This window comes from Saccostrea cucullata, unplaced genomic scaffold (genome assembly GCF_032062105.1).
Source record: "Saccostrea cucullata isolate Sc308-1 unplaced genomic scaffold, CSIRO_AGI_Scuc_v1 ctg2604, whole genome shotgun sequence".
NCBI lineage: Eukaryota > Metazoa > Mollusca > Bivalvia > Ostreida > Ostreidae > Saccostrea > Saccostrea cuccullata.
In genome coordinates, this window is record NW_026936707.1 from 30144 (window position 1) to 53586 (window position 23443).

General features: G+C 33.0%; 1 protein-coding gene across 1 annotated transcript in view; it reads left to right on the top strand.

The window, feature by feature from the left end:
- LOC134246308 (stabilin-2-like) overlaps nt 1–19719 on the top strand; it is a 38251-nt gene extending 18532 nt beyond the window's left edge. Inside the window, exons 16-39 of the mRNA XM_062728630.1 lie at nt 134–292; nt 410–463; nt 1832–1957; nt 2239–2325; nt 2456–2567; nt 2847–3060; nt 3604–3700; nt 3998–4153; nt 4739–4834; nt 5473–5616; nt 5859–6001; nt 6345–6462; nt 6789–6887; nt 7118–7249; nt 8476–8604; nt 8710–8841; nt 8977–9123; nt 16721–16763; nt 16967–17119; nt 17579–17754; nt 17859–17924; nt 18046–18081; nt 18250–18363; nt 19066–19719. Coding sequence (XP_062584614.1) covers nt 134–292; nt 410–463; nt 1832–1957; nt 2239–2325; nt 2456–2567; nt 2847–3060; nt 3604–3700; nt 3998–4153; nt 4739–4834; nt 5473–5616; nt 5859–6001; nt 6345–6462; nt 6789–6887; nt 7118–7249; nt 8476–8604; nt 8710–8841; nt 8977–9123; nt 16721–16763; nt 16967–17119; nt 17579–17754; nt 17859–17924; nt 18046–18081; nt 18250–18363; nt 19066–19218 — 2886 coding nt within the window. The 3' untranslated portion in view covers nt 19219–19719. The remainder of the gene's footprint in view (nt 1–133; nt 293–409; nt 464–1831; nt 1958–2238; nt 2326–2455; nt 2568–2846; nt 3061–3603; nt 3701–3997; nt 4154–4738; nt 4835–5472; nt 5617–5858; nt 6002–6344; nt 6463–6788; nt 6888–7117; nt 7250–8475; nt 8605–8709; nt 8842–8976; nt 9124–16720; nt 16764–16966; nt 17120–17578; nt 17755–17858; nt 17925–18045; nt 18082–18249; nt 18364–19065) is intronic.
- The last annotated feature ends 3724 nt before the right edge of the window (nt 19720–23443 follow it).

Here is a 23443-nt window from a genome sequence, read left to right on the forward strand (position 1 = left end):
AAATATCATTCGCTTGCTCCGTTATTTTTACCAAGTAATTTATGATAGTAATTGTATCGTTGCAATACTTTGATTTTTTTTCACTGATCGATAGTTTTATTTGCCTTTCAAGACTTTTTATCGTATTTTCTAGGGTCAAATACGTTTAGATAGGGAAACCAACATTACACAGACAGACATACCAGCATCAAATGGCTTGTTTTATCATATGGACAACGTTCTACTGCCCATAGACCAAGAGAAAATCTTGCCCGGAATCTGCAGTTATTATAACACCATTTACAAAGAACGAGTATGCTAATTCTAATGTTTGTCAAATATGGAAACTGTTGTGGTCAGTATAGAACTGTCTTCTTGAAACCAGTTATTTGAAAGAACATTTCATAGCCATATATAATTTGTTTTACAGGGATACTGCAGACCATGTTATGCCACATTAGAGTGCGAGAAAGGAATCCCCACCGTAAGTACAATGTAGACTGTGTATAAAAATAAAATCTCTACAGTATGTTGAATGTAAAGTAAAAATGCCTTTAGGTGCAAGTGTATGAAAGCTATCAGAAATTGAGTGTGAGAAGTAGAATATAAGTATGAAGTTCATTAATTAAGAGAATGAATTTCGTTTGAAAGAGGGAGAAATTGGCATAGTAATGGGATGCAATAATGGACGCCCCTTAGTAAGAGAATAGAATTCCCTCATATGAGAATGCAAAAATGGGTGCAAAAATTGAATTTATTTACTTAGAATAATGCGAAAAAAGATACCCAAAGCAAATGAAAAGTAAAGGTTTGAAAAGAAATTTCAAAAGTAAATAAAATGCAATAATTTAATCCCAAAAGTAAATAGAAAGTGGGAGAGTAATAAGGTACTACTCTTTAAAGTAAGGAAATGATATTAGAAAAATGACATTATGTAAATATAATGATTTTAGAGAAAGAAATTTCCAGGGCATGGACCCATAAAATATTGTAAAGTTTTAAAATAAAAATCGAATTCCTACAGGAGTATAATTTGGAATTAGTATTAATAAGTTATTTTGAATGTTAGAGAGGAATTCTGTGTGCAATGTGAGGAAGGAATTCTTGCGGTAAGAAAATCGTGTAAAAAATCCATCCAGTTTGTAAAATGAATTGTTTTTATATAATTCTTTGATAATTTTTTGATATGATAAGAATTTAGTCCTTAAAATCAGTAGAGTGAAATCTATAACAACTAATAGCTTAGTGAAAGAAAATGTGAAATTAAATAAAAATTAAATGATTAATAAAATAACAAAAGGTATCCAAGCTCAAAGTCCATTTATACAATACAAATGAAAGCAGAGCAAACACAGGCCTCACTAAAACACTAGGGATTGGATCAGGTGCCTTGGAGGAGTGTGGATCTCTTGCCCACCGGTCGCACCCACCTTGTGCCCCTTGTCATACAATCGGGAAAACGGGAAAAATAATCATACAGAATTCAGTGTGTAATGACCGAACACGTTGTATGTAAAACGTCAGCCAGCATTTGTCTTACTTAGAGTTTCCTTTTACTTACATTATCATTATTACTATCAACCATAAAATCGACGTCAAACAAATATGTTGTTATCCTTGTTTCACAAACTTTTTTGTCAAAAGTTTGCCTCATTTTAGAAAATGTTCTTGCGTAGAGCATGTTCTTGTGTATCAAATCATCTAAAACCTCAAAATCAGGAGAAAAGGTTATATTGCATCATAAGAAAGGAACTCCAATAAATAAATTTTAGAGAACATCGCTAGAATTTGATAGATAGTTGTCTGATCTCAGTAAATAACATGCATAAACATAGAAATGTGTTTTATATAGGGTGAGGTAGAATCCTGTGACCTAAGGAAGGCGCAGATTTCCCGAGACCCAGACACGGGGAAGATCTTGGATTTCTTTTTCATCAAGAGTGCAGGATGTGTTTCAGTGTGCAACGCAACAAAACAAGTACGTTTTCGTTTTCAGATATATTACTTTTACTTCTTTATTCGAGTTTTTAATGCGTGTATATTGTACTTATCACCACTACCAAGTAAAGGCTGGATTCTAAAAATTAAATTTTATATCAGCACCTACAAAGCATTCAAACACCAGGACAGTTATATAATATTTAAGCTAAGTTATTAAGAATATGTTCAAAATTCTATGATGATTACGATTTCGTGCCTTATAACAAGTATGACGGGATGTGTTTATCTTAATTGATAATTTTATACGTATTTAAACAGACCCCTGTGTGTTGTTCCGGGTACTATGGAGATAAATGTTCTATATGTCCAGGAGGATATAAAAATCCTTGTTCTGGAAAAGGACAGGTTTGTAAACCCTTTCTTTAAAAAGTTGCCATTACTTATGTAAATACAGTTTGCTTATTCACTTCTTAAAATTATAAATGACAGGAGAGATGGTAGATTTTAACATTACTTATTTCTTATTCTTAAACAGTGTGTGGATGGATTGGATGGCAACGGTACTTGTATCTGTGAGGAGGCTTTCACTGGACCCGCCTGTGACAGATGTTCAGACGCCAAGAAATTTGGGCCCGGGTGTAACAAAAGTATTTTCTTCTCTTATATACTTTTATATTTTTCATATTCTCTACATGTTGTCAATCTGATCATGTCAGTTAGTATCTACGTTTTATGCCATTCAGAAGAATTTTGGATGTTGTCTAACACTTTAAAAATGATTGCACTTGTTCCGGAAATGAATGACAAGATGTAAAGTCATAATTATAAAGATTAAATGCATTTCATCAATATGTTGACAACTTCTATTACTAAGAAAAGAAATACAGCGTTTTAAGATTGGGCATTAAAGAAACATTTTTGCTCAGCTTGTACATGCGTTCACGGAATTTGCAACAACGGACCAGAGGGTGATGGAAAGTGCAAATCTTGCTTTCGGAACACATTAAATAAATGGAGCTATTGGCCAGATAGATACAGAGGGGAGAATTGTGATATCCTATCTAAGCCATGTCTAGGCAGTCTGCATACATTGCCATGTCATATCGATTCTTCCTGCGTCAGAAATGGATCATCTTTTCGGTAGGTAAAACAATTAAAAGTGTTTTGCCAATTTTTGATAGTTACAAAATAATATGTTTCACTAAGTGCATGTTCTAGGGTCATTGACAGATGATTTGTATTCATGATGAAAGTAACCATTTAGTCCTCACAAATCTTAATTGGTCATTTGTTTATTATTTGAAACAAATAGACATTAATTTACCCTGCAACCTGATTGCTTGCCCAACTGAGATTGGTAGAAGGTGGGGACTAGATTTAGGAATCCTATGAAACACTATAATATTTAAGATAACAGGTATATACACATTGACATAATATTTTGAATCACAAATTTTCGTAGAGGTTCATTTTTGTGGTCTTGAGAAAAACTATAGGTCTGTAAGGATTTGCTTTAATGGTTGAGGAATTGTTGAGTAGTAATTTATAAAACACTTAAATTTCGTGGTGGAATTTAATTTGTGGGTGTCTTCATACATCGAAAACAACAAAAAATAAACCTCCCCGAAAATAAGAATGTCACAGTGAAGAACTATACAGTACCTTTAAATGATTCTTTCCTAGCTGTGTATGTGACCGTGGTTATGAAGGGGATGGTGCTGTTAAATGTACCCCAATTAATCCTTGTGAAAAGCCAGGTAGAGGAGGATGTCACAAACAGGTAATGTTCATTCTAGTTTTGATTCCAACCTAAGAATTTGCTTAAGAATGTTGTAAAACGTGATGAAATATATATATCATTTTATTTAAATATGTAGACATTTTGCATCATTTTTCCAATTTTCACATTTGCCTTTTGTTGAAAGATTAATATTTTTCTAGTTACTGCTGATTTACTTCGATGGGCATTTTTGGACATAAAAAATATGTTTAGAAATTGTGTAAAATTTGATCAAAAATGTTTTCAACAACTGTATGCAATTTCTATAAAAACAACGTAAGAAATCTGTTTTACCAGGCTGTGTGTAAGATGAACGGACCAGGAGACAACACTTGTACCTGTGGTGAGGGTTGGGCAGGGGATGGGAAGTACTGCTACCCAGGGTCAGAATGTGGAGACCACCAACATTGTCATAAGTATGCCTCTTGTAAGACTGACCCCTCACATAATAAGGTTAGTGACCAGGCTATCTTTAAAAGAAATGTTCGGTTCCCTCTTCCCAACTCAGGGTAAAAATAATTGATTTTTAGGTAGGTGGAAAAAAATCTCAGAAAATGGCAGCACAGATGTTAGCAGGTTGAGAAAATTTCAGGAATTAACCAGGACAAAATATCGTTTTCTTGATTTAAAAGAAAAAGTAGTGGGGACATTTTTGTTAATCTGTTTGGAGTGGAAAAACAAACAATTTCTTAAAGATGTTCCCGGATACAATTGTATAATAAAGGCATAATAAAAATATAGTAATTGACTACATAGTGCGCAATGTATTCTTGGTCAATCCATCGGGTTCACGGCAGTTGTGACAGAACAATATGGTATGCTTTCTCCTCCTATGTACCTAATCCCACCTCTGGAATTTTCAGTGGTCCATTTTTTATGCCCCTTCAACCATTTGCATTGTTTATTGATTTATTTTTAGATATGTCACCACTGTTTGTTTTCTTTTTATCTTTTACGTTATTGTACACTCTCAGAATGTCTAATTTATCAATTTATTAAACTTCGTTTAAATTGATACTTATCTCAATATTGTTCCAGTCCCTTTGTTGGTGTAATGACGATTTCCATGGAAATGGAACATACTGCATTCCAAATAATATGTGTGATTTTCATAATGGAGGTTGCCATTCAAAGGTTAGAATACATGTACAGTTTGGTGTTATAAAAACAAGGACTCAGTTAGCATTAATGATTCTAAGAATGCTAAAAGTTGCTATGGAAAAGTGAAACAGAGCTTTAAGCTTAATATGTATGGAAAACAGCACAACGTGGCAATAAATGTATGGAAACAGCATTAGAAGTAATAAATGTATTAAATTGAAACTGGAATCAAATTATAATTCAGCTAATAAATACATGTGAAATCAAAGTATTAAACACATGTGCTTCAGAAATAAGTTTGGAACACATTTGAATAATGTATGAACAACATTTATAAAAAAAAGTTGTGTAACACTGGTGCAACTAAGATACCGAAAAAATAAAATAAATAAAGATAAGAAACACATTTGATATATAGGTATCGAACAAGATGTACTTTATATGTAGTAAAGGTATAAAATACAGTTACACTGTATATGAATGAAAGTATGTAATGCAGGTGTTATACAGGTATATAACAGATTCAAGTCAAAAAAGAGTTTGAAACAATGTTTATAATAAAACTTGAAATGTGTTTTTATTTTGAATTTTCTGTATCCTGTTTAAAAAGGGATTGTGATATCAAATATCAATTTTATTTTAAAAAATAATAATTTTACATTCTGTTTTAGGCTAATTGCACGCCATTAGGACCAGGTCTGAATAATTGTACGTGTATGGAAGGCTACGCAGGAGATGGAATTTTCTGTATGCCAACCATTAACGAACTCATTCTCAACCATCCTAACCTTACCAGACTAGCTGCACTTGTCAGAGTACGTACCTTATCTATGTATCTGGTATCTACCGTACTTGCATGGTATTTCATAGAAATAAAACTGGCTTGTTTAAAATATGTTAGATTTCATTCTAAACACTAAACGTACCTGCGTAGACAAGAAGTGGGTTTTTATAAGTAGAGAGTACATGAAAGTTGTTTAGTGACAACCGCCTAAATTTTATCGTTTGATTCCTTTTTCGTCAGTTTTCTGTCATAAAATGCTTCTTCCTTTTTTAGCTCTTGGGAGAGGACAGCATCCTTCAGTATTTCATGGACACCTACACATTTTTCGCTCCTACTGATGCCGCCATGGATTTTCTGATCAGAAGGCGGGAAGAAGGCTTCTTTTCTGATATTGATAATGTTCTCCCCTTTATTAAGTAAGACACTTCAGAATGTTTAATAAAGAAATTAAATTGATATCCTTACGAAGCAAATTACAATCGCATAATTATGATCTACTGTAAAATCACAAATATTTTCAAGGGGTCAAATTTTCTAAGTTTTGGGGAAAATATTGGTTTGTGGAGATTATATTTTTTACTGTTGGAAAATGTTTAGTAGCAATGCATATTACAACTAATAATAGATAGTATGGTGGTCAGAAATTCGTAGTCTCTCCATGCCTCGAAATAAACGAAAATTTAACCCTCACAGAAATGTGTGACCACACAGTATTTGCATTGATGTTTTCCCTTTGTTGATTTTGTGGTTTTGTTCCAGTTACCATACAGTTCTTGGACAAAATCGAATAGAGGATTTACGTGCCTCTGTAAATGTGGTAGAACGCTACAATACTTTGTCTGATGGTTTTTTCCTACATTTTAAAGTTGAGAATGGGGTGAGATTTAACTAATGCCTTTAGTTTTGTGTAACTATTTAGATGAATAATATTTGATATCCACAGAATTTTTTCCTTAAGTAAATATCCTCTTTATTGCACACGTATGTTGATATTCTTAGTCAATAATCGTCATAATTCTGCACAATGGAAATATTCAAAGAATCCCATTCTGTTTCGTATAAGAATTTCAGTCACCAAAAACATAGCTTACTGAAAAAAATGGATTCCTTCTTTTTTATTCCTCCTTTGGGGTTTCTCCTACTATATTGTTCCTTGATTTTAATTCATCATTTTTAATCAGTAATAATACGTTTGATTTTTAGACACTTCTTCTCTCAACCAATAACAGATTTGCTATAACAGCTCGAGTAATAAAAAGCAATCTGATAACTGCCAATGGATATGTTCATATCATAGATCGGGTAAGAATTCTTGATGTTGCTTTTGTTTGTTTGATTGCATCTTTTTTGGTTATCAAATTTTTACGTCACTAGAATTAAGAGCAAGGGTTATACTAATGAACATTCAAATAACATATATGATTAACCTTTTATTTAAAAAATGGTTTTATTTACTTTTTTATTATCAGCAAATTAAAGTTATTGAATCTGATAATTAAATTTCATTATAATTATTTTTTCCTGTTTATTAGGCTCTTGAACCAGAGTTAGAAAACAATGGACTTCCAACACTTGATGATTTTTTGAACAGCAGCACTGACACCACCATCTTTGCTGACTGGCTTAGAGTAGGGATAAAAAAAAAAGAAATTTTAGGATTTCTTGTCTATTTTTGAGTTAAATTGCGATGCTTTATTTAATTATGAATACAAATCAAGAGTACTAATTTTAAAAAATTGAATTTCATTTAAATTTTATTTTTAATACAATGAAATTTTATTTTAGAAATTTATCAGTATACATTATTTCTTCAAATAGTAAGATATCTTCTTTGCTAGTAGAATTTAATAAAAGCCTAGAATCAAAGAATTCTCCTATTATAGTCAGATTTGTATATCAAGGCGCCACTTCATGTGAAATAATACCTATATTTTAATCTAGTGCGAAAACAGGTTGAAGTAACAGGATGAAAAACTTATAAAACTTAAATAATTTCTACTCTTTTTTCTAAAAGGAGGTGATCTAAAACTTTCAATCGTGGATTTCATTATATCACAGCTGTTTTTTGTTTAATTTCATTAGAATACAAGGGTTGTCCAAAAAGTTCGTGGACAATGACGTTTTTGTGAAAATAAATGGTTCTTTATAAATCTTTTGTATATCAAAATATTTGTTATGAAAAAACAAATATCTTAATTTTTATTGATGGAAACAATTTTTTTAAAAATCTAAAAATTTAAAATGACATAAACTCTTAATAAAGCGGATTAAAATAATTATTTTCTATATGAAAATTAAAAATTTTATGCAACACAAATAAAGAGCTATAATCCCTGTTAGAATTTATTTAAACAAAAAGCCTCGACAAAAAAAGAATCAAAGAATTCTCCTATTATAGTCAGATTTGTATACGGTTGAAATACGAAAGAGACAAAATATTTGTTCAAGGCAGATTGGTATATACGATTTTTCCACGGTGTGTCATGTGAAATAATAAAAACACTATATTTTAATCCTAAATGCGAACTTGGCTAGCATGTTACAAACTGTAACAGGTAAATTTTTGTGCATTGTTTTGAATTTTAAAAATTAAATAAATTAAACTTAAGATAATTTCTGCTCTTTCTTCTGAAAAAAAAAGAAGTTTGTGTCCATGAACATGTGTTAAGTCAAAACCCAAAACTTTTGATCGTAGATTTCGTACAAAAATATATCACAGCTGTTTGAAATATTTTTATTTGCATAAAGAACCATTTATTTTGACAAAAACGTCATTGTCCACGAACTTTTTGGACAACCCTCGTACATGTATAATTACTTTGCTAGGCAACCTTTTTACAACTCTATCCATCCATTACGTTTTAGTAATTTGTCAGTTTCCTGTTTTTAGACTAGTAACTACCTTCGATACTATGTTCTACCAGTGATCCGCCTAGCTGAATCTTTCGATGATCAGGAATCCGTTGATACAGTTCTTGGAGCCAAACACAAAATCTCCATTGAAATTTATGGCACAAAGGTAAGCAGTGAGATATTTCCAGTTGTATAATTATAGGAAATGAACACAGGAAATTCAAGAATATTTAATCATTTTTTATGAATAAAAACAATATTTTCACCACAGATTTTCCTGAACACAGAGCGTATGATCGTACACAGTAATTTTTTGACGGATGGGGGCGTCGTCCATAAAATTGCTGGATATATACATCCTAATCTAAGAATATGTGACGTAATCAATAGAACCGTTATAAATGTAAGTTTTTAATGACCATATACGGTATTATAAATAAACTCTAAGAGCTAGAAAACCAATTACAAATTTAGAAAACAAAAGAATGAGATGTTTATCTGTGTTTTTGAATCTTTAATATGCTTCTTATTATCCTAGAGTGCATGCGTTCCATGTGAGGTTGGCCATTACCAGTGTGCCGAGGGATATACATTAGAGATCGCCACTGTAACCAAAGGGTGCATCTATTCCAGTGGTGACGCACAATACAAAGGCTGCAGCGCCCTCTGTTCCAGACAAGAGAAGGTAAACTCGATAAAATAAAATATTAATACATTTCAGTAAAAATTAAAAATGCTCATATAATAGTTGATGCTTTGCAAGGATACACGTAAAATTCATAAGTTGTTAAGATAAAAATACAATATTCAAATCGTCTGCTTCTTATAGCTTAATCAAATGATCAAATATTGACTATTTGATGGGTTATTGCTGTATTTCCTCATTATACACAGCAGTCAGTTCTTTGGTAAATATACAGTAAGGTTCAAGTATCTGAAATACATACTAGTGGGTGGATAGTAGCTAGTAGCTGCAGATCTTCAGTTCGCTTGTCTGAAAAAATTGGGATGGACAACCAGAGAGCTACAATGCTATCCAATGAAGAAAGTGTATGCTGTACATAGGGTTGTTTTCGACCCGTGTTATTTTTGACCCGTGTTATTTTCGACCCGTGTTATTTTTGGCCCATTTGAACTTGCTACAGTGTATCAATTTTCCCTGTTTTAAATGCACCCATTCATGGTTCTGTTAAAGGAATCATACTGTGTTCTTAGAATTCGTCCCGTTTTAAATTTACACAACCTTAAAAAGGGCATAATTAGACAAAAATAAAAACAGGGCGACTTTTCCCTGTATTACAATATTTATTGCAAATCAAAAAGGGTACTATTCCACAATTTATTTCATCGTACATTTTTACAATGTTTCTAACTGTGTGATTCATTAAAACGTTTTTGTTTAATACGTACACAATAAAACTGCGAGGGCTGGTCAATAAATAATGTCCTCGGTGCTCAGAGAGAAACAAAAAGTTAACGCTTTTCAATGAGTTAGTCTTAATGATTTCACTTAATTATTCTTTTTAATTCGAACACGTCCGTAACATTTTTATCCAATTTCTGAGTGTTTTAGAACACATTAATGAGTATGACCCTTCGTATACTGGAATATGAAAGATCCTATGAATTCCTGGACCTCTTTCTTTTGTTTAACAAAAGTCAAAAGGGGGAAAAAATCTGGCAAATATTGTTAGTGCGACAAATATTATTTTTCTGTTTATCCCCAAAATTCCTTTACTCTTCATGGCCTGTTGGTTTGGACGCTGTCATGAAGAAATTTAATGTAGAGGATTCCTGATTCCGTCCTTTCAAAAACCTCTCGATTTTTATAAAGAGTTTGCTTTCTAGACTTTTCCAGTATTTGAACTGCCTCCCCGAATAAAAATTTGAACAAGACCACTAATATTTAAGAAAACGTCATATAAAAATGTTTTTGTGATTTTGCAATTCTTTGCTCTTCTCAGTACTTCATATTATATTTAGAAGTGAATTTACCTTCAATATTTTCCTTTTTTCCTAGTTACTTGGTTTTTGTGTCTGATCACTGTAACCGTTGGTTTATGTAGAATCGATTAATTAAGAACGAATGTTTTCGTTCCTCTAAACTTGACACCTACTCCTGTTTAAATGTATGCATCTGATATTAGTTCAGTAGGTGAGGAGAGATTAATTAATTGTGTTAATTTTTTGTGATAAATCATTAATCATTACTTGGTCATCTATGTGGGGCAACAAATTGTATGATTGTTTGTTTTTTGTTTTTTTTTTGTGTGTGTGTGTATGAAAGTGTTTTTATGACGTCACGATTCCCATATTACCCATATAAACATGCAACATCTTTTTTTATTTTAAACTTAATTAAGTTAGCAATTACATATTTTAAAAAATTCAGATATTGTGAAGCTCTAAAGGAGTATATATGATAAGAGCCAATTTTGGCCCCCTAAAAATCAACATTTCAGAATGATATTCAGGTATGTTTAATATTGATATTTATTTTGTAGAAGATATTATATTAGAAATATTTCCAATATATTTTTCACATTTATATGCACTCACTAGCTGTAAATGACATGAGAAATAATGCTATTCTTGCTGTCTAACAAATAAGCCAAAAATATCCCTTTTTCTTGATGTTTTTTTCTGATGGGAAACATAGAGCGCAGTGTAGAACATACGTAATTTTTCTGTCACTAATTAGTATTGGATAGATACATCTTTGGTAAAAATATAAATCTTGTTCTAGGCTGCGCTCTATATTTTCTGGAAGAAAAACTGCTTGAAAATAAGCAGTTTTATACAAAATATGCTAAAATGGCGGAAAAAATTATTTTTATGATGTCATATTTCTAAAAAAAAAAAAAAAAAAAAAAAAACGGCATTTTGATCAAAATGAAAATGACCAATAAAGGTCGCATATATAGCTGTACAAATTAAAGCTATATATAAAGTACAATTAAGATATTCATTTCAAGGGGCCAATTGAGACACTTACCATATATCGCTCTTTACGATTTTCTTAGCAAAGTACTTGTTTAAGAATTGTTTACGTAATAAATGTATGCTTATTGATTTTTTTAATGAACAAAAAATGCTTGCAAAGATAGTGCAGAATTATAGCATCACAAAACAGTTAGTTTCATGGTACATAACAAGAGGAATAAAAAATCAAACTTTCCTGAAAAATCAAGACGCTTTAGGCATTAAAATTTCTTACTGGTAAATTTGTTTCATGATTGGATGATCCTGAGCTCTTTAAAGCAACATGAGCTGCATTTTTAAAAATTTCATTTTGTTGTTAAAATGTGTTATTATGATAAATTAGACATGAGTAATGCAACAGAAACACCTATATATACAATCCAATATACAGTTTTGTATACGAAATCATTATTGTACAGGACGTCAATAAAGTAAAACAGCAGAAGTTTATTAACGTTATTTTTTTCTGTCGTTGAATTAGTTATTTACAATTTTGCAACAAAAAATTCCAACATCAAGTTGCAGCTCATATTGCTTTAAATTGCAGATATTCAATAATTTCTAGAAATCATAAAATGTCGTATTAACCCTCATCGATTTAAACAGGTGATTATATCAAGACTTGATTAACAAAAAAGGTCAGGTATTTCCACAAATTAAAAGTATCTGTTCGTAACTGCAGTTGGCTAGACATTCGGCAGATTTAAACAATCAAGGAAAATGCTTTTGTGTTGATCTCAGCAATAATTCATACGAGATGGAGTATTTTAGGAATTTATTTCACGTCAATGCAATATTACATGGCATAAATAAAAATCCAAAAAGCGTGATATGTCTTAATATTTTTATTGTCTTTTATTGTTTCTTTTACAATTCTGCTGAGCTTGTTTCTGTTGAAGAAGTTGCGCCCTGGCTTGCGCCTTTTTAGACAGCGCCACAGAAGCAGCGACGGCTGCAGCTACTGCGCCCACGGCACCCACTAATCCTGCAATCAGCAAATTCTCGTCAAGACAAATATCATCGTCTGGGTCTTCGAGTACGATATCGTTGGACATAATTCTGAGTTTGCTACCAACTGTGATGTCCTCGTATGCGTTTCCGAGAAACCGGGCCTCTTTGTTACCTATTTCTCTTTTCTTTCGTCTTCCCCATCCAGAACTTCCATCGGAGCAAGCGACAGGATCACAGTTTCCGAGACAAACCTTAAGTGTGCAAGTAAAAATCATTTCGGTGCTTCCACCAGTTATGCTTGTCTCTCGAAAAGCTCCGAATGCTGTGCTTAAATATCCACGGGACAATTGTCTGAAATTCGGGAACAAATGTCGATCCGTTGCACAAGAATCTTTTATTGTATTGATATTACCAGCTGAACAATGTTTAGAACGAATATCAAAATCTAGAGTATACTCATCATCCAGTCGGATTGCCAATTCGATCTTGTCGGAAAGTTGAACTGTGTTTCCACTAACTGACTGCAATTCTCCGTTATCATTCAGCTTATACAGTACCATGAAGGCTGTAGGACGAATGGTGATATTTTCCAGATTGTCGTCATTTATGCCAAACAATAGATCCACGTTGTCTTGAAGATCAAGAGAAGAGAGATCGGCATTGCAGGAAATGGTTATGATCTTATCCTCTCCTGTTTGGTATTTGCTGTTTTTCTGAATGACGACTCGGATTTCGTTTTCCCATTTTATTCCACAAGCAGCAAAATCAAAGTTATGGATGGAAACGTTTGACGAGGTGTCTTCCCGACATGCCACTGATTCTCCCTGCACAAATAAAGTTCCCGTATCAGAGGCATTATAAACCAATAATCTCAGATTATTACGGGAGCAACTCCCCACTTCTACTTCGGGATTAAATGCATCAGTTGCACAATCAATGACATACACTACATATAAAGTAGCGAAGAGGAAGTTTGTGCTGAACATGCTACTGGCACTTGTAACACCTAAATACAGTTTCATTGAGTTATTTATTTCAGTACATTTGGTTTCTTCTTATTAATATTGCAGTAGATATGACTATTCTGCTTTTTGTGACAGAAATTTCATTAGCTACCATTACTTTCTGCGATGACGGAACAGGTTCGTTTGAAATGATAATTGAATTATATCTCGTTGACCATGGGACCGATAAAAAATATGTAACCATTCATTTAAGCACACCTAGGATTAGAATATTTCATACGCTATATATTGCAATTGGAAGCGATGTCTTTGGCTTTTCTGGTACTGGTGTCACGGTAACCTCAAGGGGAGGCTGTGCAACCGTGTCCTTAAGCAGTTGGCGGACAGCGTTCTTTATTTTAGTATTTAATGCCGTGTAAACAAGGGTGTTTATAACGCAGTGTGACCACCCTAAATATGTTGAACTTGCATGAAGGATGGCATTTACTTTCGTCATATCCGGGTCATAGAGATTAAGAACGATAAAAGGTGAATAAAGAATTCCATACGTAACAAATATGGCTGTTACACTTAAAACAAGATGACGCTCATTACTTACTTTGTCGGGTATTGCACTTATAGGTCGTTCGTGCGCTTTTATGACTGACGCAGATATTGTTGGAATTGCAATTTGAGAAACGTTTTGCGATCGAGTTACACCTATCCGTTTCTTGTTCAACAGAACTTTGTATAATATTTTCCCATAGCAGTATAGGAGCACAGGAAGTGTGCATATAGTCACTGCCACCATAATAAAAATGCGATAAAACTTCAAATGAAACGGATCACAAACAAATTTCTTCTCTTTGTATGTGAAGGATCCCCATGCATTCGTTAGAGGCATAAAGAGAACCAAAAATGGAAACGTCCATGACAGAAAAGTTATAATTGCTAGGTTCCTCGGATTTTTGTAAAGCTTTCTATACAAAGCAGAATGCAAAAACATGAGATATCTGTTAAGAGAGATGAGCAACATGGAGAAAAATTCGGCACCGAACAATCCACACGTGACGAACCCAATGAGAACGCATGTCGATGGTAGATCTTCTATTTTATCAATGTACGTATTCGTTGCTGTACTTGGAAATACAATGACGCAAATCAAAGTATTGTTGATTGTGAGATTTAGTATGCAAAAGATACTGGGCTCCTTCTGTAATCTGTACTTCAAAATGGCGACGATGTTGACTATGTTAACCACGAATCCTGAAATGGACAAGATAATGCAAAATACCCGTACAAGGATTCGTAGGTTATCCGGGACGGAGTCCGGTGAGATGGGATTCACAGTAGTCCTTGTTGTGTCTGCAAGTAGTGTAGACCACGGGGGACAGGTTGATGGGGGAAATATCGTCGAGGAAGGTGGACGATGCTGTGGTATTCGACTTGGTCTGCGTTGAAAATTAGGGAAAGCCATCTTGAGAGATATCGGTCCACTCAGATAAATTTGATTTTTTTTTTCCAGAGAAATATTTTCACAATTGTCTTGCGATACTCCTTGCTCAACATGAGCAGCTACTTCAAAAATTCTTATTATACTAGATGTTCAATATCATATACCTTATTGAATAAGGGTATTGATTAATTGTTTTAAAAAGAAACGCTCTGATGCACTTTTTGCTTCCGCCACGTTAATGGAATATCTTCCGCCTTTTTTCTGAAAAGTAATGTCAGGGTTCAAATTATGTGACAGGGCATATTCCACTGATAAGAGAGTAGGCATGACTAGACCAATCAGGTATTGAACTATGAAATGATATTGCAACATGCAAGTACGATGGTGGCAATGATGCTTTGCTTAAGCATAAACATAAACATGATAAAACTATAATGCACTGAACCAGGAAGAGAAATTCAAGAATTAATCAGGCATATACATGTACATTATTATGCTTCGTGCATGTGTCTGTCCTTGACTATACATTTTGAAGAATGGGTAATATGGATGCTGTGCAGTCACGCTGTAGAACGTGACGAGTCAACTGTTCTGCGCAAGTAGCTCAAAATGACGCACTTGTTTGTAAACTTGGGTTAACCAAAACGTTATGAAAAGTATATGGGTGGCGAAAGGTTTATGAACAATTAATTTGCACAAAATATACTGAAACACAAATTTAAAACAGGTTAAAACAAATTCAACAGATTTCTTTGCAAACGAAAGATCATCGAAATGAAACCAACAATGGTTAAATGAAAAGATGATAGAATACTAGTAGGTGGCGCATGAGTCTGCAAACCATTAGGAAGACTAATGTTTAGAAGATATCCAAATAAGATTCCAAAACTTCATAAAAGTCCTTACACACAAAGATACATGGCGGGTTCCAGTAAATGTTCTACTAAACTTCTTTCTAATGATATTAACAGTGGCGAAGGAGAAACTTAAGATTCCTGTGCAACAATATATTCGAGAAGTTGTGTAAATCAGATGTAGATACTAAAATATTCCAAGGAACTTTTTGAACATTTGAAATCACAAAATTTTACCAAAATCAACAACATAAAACTTGCAACACACAAGTAGACTACACTAGGATACATAATTCTGTATATTGGTTTTTGATTTTGATGAATGGTGTTGCCATGGTTACTAAAAATAGAAATTTCTTTGAAATACTTCAAAAACGCTACCTCAAATACAGTTTTAGTCCGATTATAATATAAAGTGGCACACAAGTACACAAAACTGAGATACTGTTTTTAATATGATGAATGACTTTGTCATGGTAAACTGCCCTCCATTTATCTTACGCTAGACAAATGCCTGTACTGTAAAGAATGTATGGAAACCAGTTCCCTGATGGTCCTGCATCTTTGTTAATTTTTACGTCCTTAAAACACTACAAGGCAAACTTTGATGAATATTGTCATTTATTAATGACGAACAACTAATTACAAATAAACTACCTTAACTACTAAGGAGATCCCAGATAAACGTACAAAGACTTATTGAGCACCTAATTTCACACAAGCAGCGGGATCTCCCTAAAGTCTAGGCAAGACATGATTATCATTGATGAATCTACATTTAGAAGATGGGAGATCCCCAGGTAACATATATACAACAATGGCAGGGGGATCTCCCTGTGATATAAAAAAAATCAAAACCATCTAAAAAAAAAAAAAAAAAATTAAGGTGGCATATATATCATTATTGTTGTTGTAAACTGCAACTTTTCTCTTCCTTTTTTATAAGTACAAACCAGTAGAGCTACAGTCTCGACAGACACTCTGGTTATCTATGTTTCTGATATTTAACCACTGCTTTATCCATGTATATCGTTTGTAGGTTGTTGGATGTTGATATTTAACCACTGTTAATTTATACATTTATATCGTTTGTAGGTTGTTGGTTGTTGCGCTGGCTTTTATGGAGAGACTTGCTCAGGTAAGAAATGGTATTATCATAGAGGTCTTCATGTGCTTCAACGTTATAAATTGAAGTTAATACATAATATAATGAACTGTTTACAAGTCCTTGCAAAATAAAAGTTACAACTCTCTACATATTTCGTAGACAATTTTGTAATTCAAGAGTAGTGCAACCAAATGTTCAAAGAATTTTGTATGGTCGCATTTTTTTATTTTTAGCTTGTCAAGGAGGGTCTGAGTTTCCTTGTAATAATAACGGGAATTGCAGTGATGGGTTATACGGTGACGGCACGTGCACGTGTTTCCCAGGATACACCGGAACTTCCTGTCAGCTCTGTATTAACAGTACCGACAATTCAACCACTGAATGTGGTACGTTTTCTTAATATTTTTACACATCCTGATAAAACGTACATGTGTATAACAGATATATGAAGTGATAAGGTATTCAACTGTAATTTGATAAATAAATGACTTTTTTTGTAACAATTGAAACACTTTTTTCTATGGTCCAACATGGGTCCCTTCATACCTCGAAACTGTTCTTCTCAATATGGTATGCTGATAAAATGAATTCTAAACACGTTTGTTGGTATCATCTTTTCTTTAGTAGTGTTATCGCCTTTTTTGTTGTTGTTGGATGCAACAAAGAATGCATGATATTTCAAAAATAACTGAAATTTTTCTCAAGAAATTTCAAATATGAATCGAGTCAAAATTTGATTGCCCAAATATTTTCAGTGACTTCAACACAAACTAAAATATTTCATACCCAATCGATGTGTGCATGCGTCTTTTTCCTCATTTCTATTTTTTACACGCAATATACAGCTAGATCATGTGCCTACCACAACGGTGGTTGTCATGAAAACGGAACGTGCCATGAGTACGCCGGAAGTGTGACGTGTACTTGTCCCCAGGGGTTTGTGGGGGATGGACACCACTGTGTCAGACCGTGCGAGGAGAACAACGAAGGATGCCATCAGTTTGCTGTTTGCAAAGAACTGGTACATGTATCGATGTTTTCTGAAATGGCTTTCAACTACATTACTTTGCGCGCTATTTAAGCTTTTGATTAAATTCATAAATAATTTTCTTTAATTTGTTTCAGAATGAAAATTCAACGGAAGTTGATTGTTTCTGTCAAAGTCAATACAAAGGCAACGGGCTAGTTTGCGTACGTGAGAGCTCTTGTTTAAATATATATATTTTTTTTTCAAATTTTCAGAACTTGATTTGTACAAAATTAATTTATTTTTTCATTTAATTTTATTTATTTTTTATGTATTTATTTTTAGACGCTAATACCTGAGAAACAATCTGCAAGCATAACGGTTAGTTTGTAATTTTGCGGTATATATATACAGAATTTCTAGACTTTAGATACATACATTGTATATATTATTATAACAGTAACTTGATATGAAGTTTATGATGATGTCAATAATGATGATGATAGTGATGATGATGATGATGATTTATCTTTACTTTGTATTTTACAGTCCGGTATAACAGTGGGGGGAATCATTGGCTTTATCATCGTCTTCGGATTAGTCTTCTTACTCATCATTGCAATTAGAAGACATAGACATTCAATGGCATTTTTAAACAAGGAGGTAATATATTAGATATATCGTCAGGCGCGGATCCAGGAATTGAAGTTAGAGGGGGCGCCAAAAGTAGGGAAGGGGTCTGGGGGGCCGCCTTGAGGCCCCCAGTGGGTCCAGGGCAAAGCCCTGGTGGGGGCCCAGGGGGCGAAGCCGCCGGAAGCTCCTGGATTCTAGAGATTTTGTAGGGTAAAAATGAGGTCTACCAAGTATACATATTTACATTTTCTAAACGAAACTGTGATTTACGTTAATTTTGACAATTTTAGGGGGGGGCACACGTCGGGTGCGCCCCCCCCCTTAAATCCGCCACTGATCGTGTATATTTTATATACATTTTTTAAAAAATTAAGTTTCAAGTTATTTTAACTCTAGTTATCTCCCTTAGGCTATAAACTGGATAACAAAAATAAGGAAGAATGGGGAAATGCTCGGACTTTGTTCAGTGCATATTTTGTTTTATAATGAGTTTTCTCACACTGAGAATTATAAAATGCCCCACAAGTAAAAAAAACATGGCAGTTTAGCTCATTCCCTGTCTGTTATCCTGGACCAAACCTCTTAACCTCTCCAAAACATTTTGTTGATAAACGGGTACAACAATATATATTTATATATTACCATTTCTCCTATTTTGACAAGGAGATGCCAAAACGAAATCAAAGCTCTCATATCTGTGCTAAAATAATTATAAAAATTCTTTTTTAACAGAAACTGGGCAGCACCGAGTCTTTTGAGAAACTTCACCCAACCCCCGCCGGGGAGGAAAATTACATCGCTCTACAGCCGTCCCCTTCCTCCGAGATGAAGTTCGACAACCCAATGTACAGTGTCAAAGACCGATTTGTCGACGAGGATTCTTAATTGTTCCTTATATTATTTAATGTGAAAACTGAGAAAAAAAAGACTGCATGAATAATTTCCTAATGTTGATGTTTGTAAGATCTTTGTATGAAAGAGAAGCGAATAATTGGGGGGTTTTTTTTGATATTTCAAAATTGCTTGATTGAAACACAAGTACAGTGAAACCTGTCTACTCCGAAATGCTCTGGGAGACGGATATTGTGTCAGAATAGAGAGGATGCCGGATTGCACAGTCTAAAAAGCAATGGAATATTGTCAAATTAGACCAAAATTTAACGTCGAAATTCACAGTGTGATGGATTACACAAATGTAGAATGAGACAGTTGTCAAGTTGTAATATTTTTTTTTTGCTGTGCTCTGTACTACATTTGTATTTTCAGACATGGGGATGCCTAAATAAAGTATCTTGCGTGTTAACTAGACTTTTTGCACGTATTACCGGTTGTTTTATGACGATAGAGTTGTTTTTTTAAAAGATGCAATAAATCATCAAATTAAAATATCTGGTGTCAGTGTGTAAATATACCCACCCACCCACACAATTCTGATAAATTTGTAGTTTATGACGCCCCGAGGGTTAAAAAAAGATATGATTTTAGAGTTTCGTGGCCGTTAATTTTACGGTTATTTATGCACATATGTACCCGTTAACATAAAACAATAAACTGGACACATGTCAATGTTTTAAAATATATTAACTGTAAAATTAATAACTGAAAATTTCTTGACTATGACCTTCTGGCAATAATATTAAACAAGAATATTGTCTCTAAGATAAGTTGTAGGAAACTGAAATTGACATAGAAGTGAAATCGACATATCGGATACAAGGGTCTCCAAATGGAGGATTTAATGACAACGCTTAATAACGAAATGGTAAGATTAAAGATTTTTTTTAGTTAGGGCTCTCTTTTTAAAAAACATCCCTTGAATATTTTTTTTATCGATTTGTTGCATGTGCTTGTGATAATTTTGTTCATTTTCATAGACAATACTATATTATAATATGTAATTACAAGTGTCGAGACGTGACGAATATGTTTAAATACTAGTTATAAGATGGTGAAACATTTCATTTTGTTTGTTTATTTATTTATAAAATGACAGGTAACGAATTTGCATTGTTTATTAACATAGCAATTTTCTTCTTTAAGATTCTCATAAATTTTCAAGTATATCCTAACACAAAAGTGAGTTGCTTCCCTTTCATAATCTTCTTATTAGAGATTCCTAAATTAACATGCTGTCGTGTTTCAAACTTCATAATGCGTTACTTTGGGTCATCAATTTCTCTCTTCCGACAAGATGAAGATCTTTGTTTACTTCATTTTCACATTTAGCCTTTTAAGTTGGTTTACTCTTGAGCTTTTTTCTTCCATCCTGTTTGCATAGCGGTTGTTAATAAAACATCTATCTTTACGTTTTTGTACAGGTAGATTTAACAAAAAGAGCAGCGATGTATTAAGGGAAATATAAAACAAATATTTGAAGGGGAAAATGAACATTTAATCCCGTGCTTGTGTTTACAAAATCATTTTTGACACCAAACTTTCAAATTTCGTCCTATATTTATGAAACATCTTATGATAAAGTATTTAAAATGATTTTTTATTTTTAAAAAGTGTATCCCATTTTATATATTGAGAGTTTAAGGGAGAAAAATTATTTTAGTTTAAAATGGATATAAAACTGTTGCTATGTGGTTCAAACCCATTGTTTCCATAACGATTTTTCAAAGTATGATTAAGTTAAAACTTTGTAAATATTTGAGCAGGGCTTTAAGTTTCACAGAAGAGTTTGTACCTGTGAAAATTCGCCATGCCTCTTTTGTGTTTAATTCATGACGACACAGCCACGCGTAAGAAACAAGTCGAAAAACAAACCTTTACGCAGAAAATAAACCTGCCCAAATTTAAACATTCTTTTCCCCAAAACTTTGGTGGTTTTTGAAGAATTCCCTCGATAAATTAACATGAAAAAGTAAATATAGTCTTGGTAATCATGTTACAATCAAGAACTACTAAATTATTTTTTAGGGATTAGTCTTATCAGTTTTCTTCCTTTCATCTTTGGTCAACTCAATACCATATTGATTAAAATCGTCTTTGAAGAATGATCCCCCTATCTAATATGGAAGAAAGATTTAAATTTAATGAAAACACTCGTGGGAAATTTATCCTTCTAAGATTCGGGGTCACCTTCGGATACTTTTCTCATTTCATTTCAACAGCCCTTATTTAATTCACGGACAATGAAAATAATAGGGTGCACAAAAAACTAATAATAGCATCTATAACTTTTAGTTCAATACACATCCATTATGACGTCACATAATGGCCGAAGGTGACCGTGTGTCATCGTTTCCTCGCGGACATAAAATATGACATTTAACGCCTATTTAATGGAGATTACAGCACTTACTCACTCCCCGATTCAATAAAGCGAGACAACATGGTTTTGTATATCAAGGCTATGATCATTTTTCAAATCATATATCGGAACAACCGTGTAGATTTCGCTACTAGAACTTAACGTCTGCTTCTGTCTGTATCGAGTTTTCGGGCGTCACTGCGTTCCAGTGAAATCAAGTTACTTGTGCGCCAGCTGTTCTAAATATTATGACTTCATTGGCGCAGAAATTATAAATAAAGCATAACTTAGCTTTTGTGCACAGAATATGTTTTTGCACTAGACTTTAGTTTTAACGAAACCAGATGCAAATGAAGTGCACAGTAACTTTAATACAAAAGACGAAAGAAAATTGATACAGTTGTACACACATTTGTACATGTACATGTAAGTAGCACAAAAGTTTTAGTTTTTAAATAAATTAAAGAAAGTAGTTTGGTATGAATGTTTTCTTTCTACATTCGTATGTTTCGAGCACAAGTTGGGATTATCAATATTTATCTGTTGACAACTATATATCATGCAGTACATATAATTCAAGATTCGCAACAACTTTTAGTCGCGATTTGTCAGTTTCAAATTTATTCAGTTTCAAGCTTAAGACTGAGGAAATATTGCACATCTAGATAAAATGAGATAAATAGTTCACGAATAGAAAGTAAGGTCTTATGAATATGTGAATATTAATCGCTCGCGAATAAATTGGTTTATGGTATGACGTTCTAACAGTAACTCATAGTTTTGGTTTGCATTGTATAAATAATTAAACTTTTCTTTGAAAAATTGCAAAAACTGAATAAATGAAATTAAATTTTCTATTTTTCACTCTTTTTCTGAATATTGAAAATAACACTAAGTATTGAATGTGTCTCTTAATTAAACTGAAATGTTGAAGGTCTGCCAAAACACAGTGATTGAAAGAATTTCAATCAATTAAATATTTTGGAAGTTTTCAAACTAATTTTGATACAGTGTGGAAAAAAAAATAATTTGATTTCTTGGGAGGTCTGAAGAAGGTGAACATATAACAGCTTATATCATGATTTATAAGGTTTCTAGAATTACTTATTTCAGCCAAACTTATTATAATTAAGAGCTATGAATCATTTTAAAATCACACAGTACATGTGTATATAAGAGGATCATACATGTAAAACACACAGAAATTCATAAAGCGAATTTTTAATAAAATATCTACAAAAAACAACAAAAACAAAAAAAAAATTAGAAAAAATTGTTCCGTCAACAGAAACCAGTATATGGGATTAAACGCTCAATCAGATGGAAAAAGAGTTTAGTTTGAATGTAAAGCTTTAATTTTGATCTATAAAGTGATTGAATTATATGGTGAAAAAGATCAAATTCCACGTAAGATATACCTAAACACTTAATCAAGTTGTAAACCGAGATATTCTTACAAACTCTTAATAATGTATATATTTATAGATTCGATTTCGTTGGAAACATGAAACTATTACTTCGCTCAATTTTTCCCCTCATTCAAATTTACGCATGTGAATGTCCCTATTAATTTTCTCGGACGACTTAAATCGCTTACTTTTCGATAAAGGGCAATAAAACCAATCTAAAGTTTCATTTCAATAAAGTTTACCTTTAATTTATTTCAATTGCAAATGTTTAAGTGGCCGAACGAGACATAGCCTTGGAAATAAAACCCCCAATTTAAAAACTTGGAAAAGATTATTGAAAGGTAAATCTTTGCTTCTATCCCTCAATACGCCGTGTATCATCCGTTCGAGTTTCTCTCTATTAGGCGACAAAGCTCTCGCTAATTCCCCCAACTTTAGATAAACA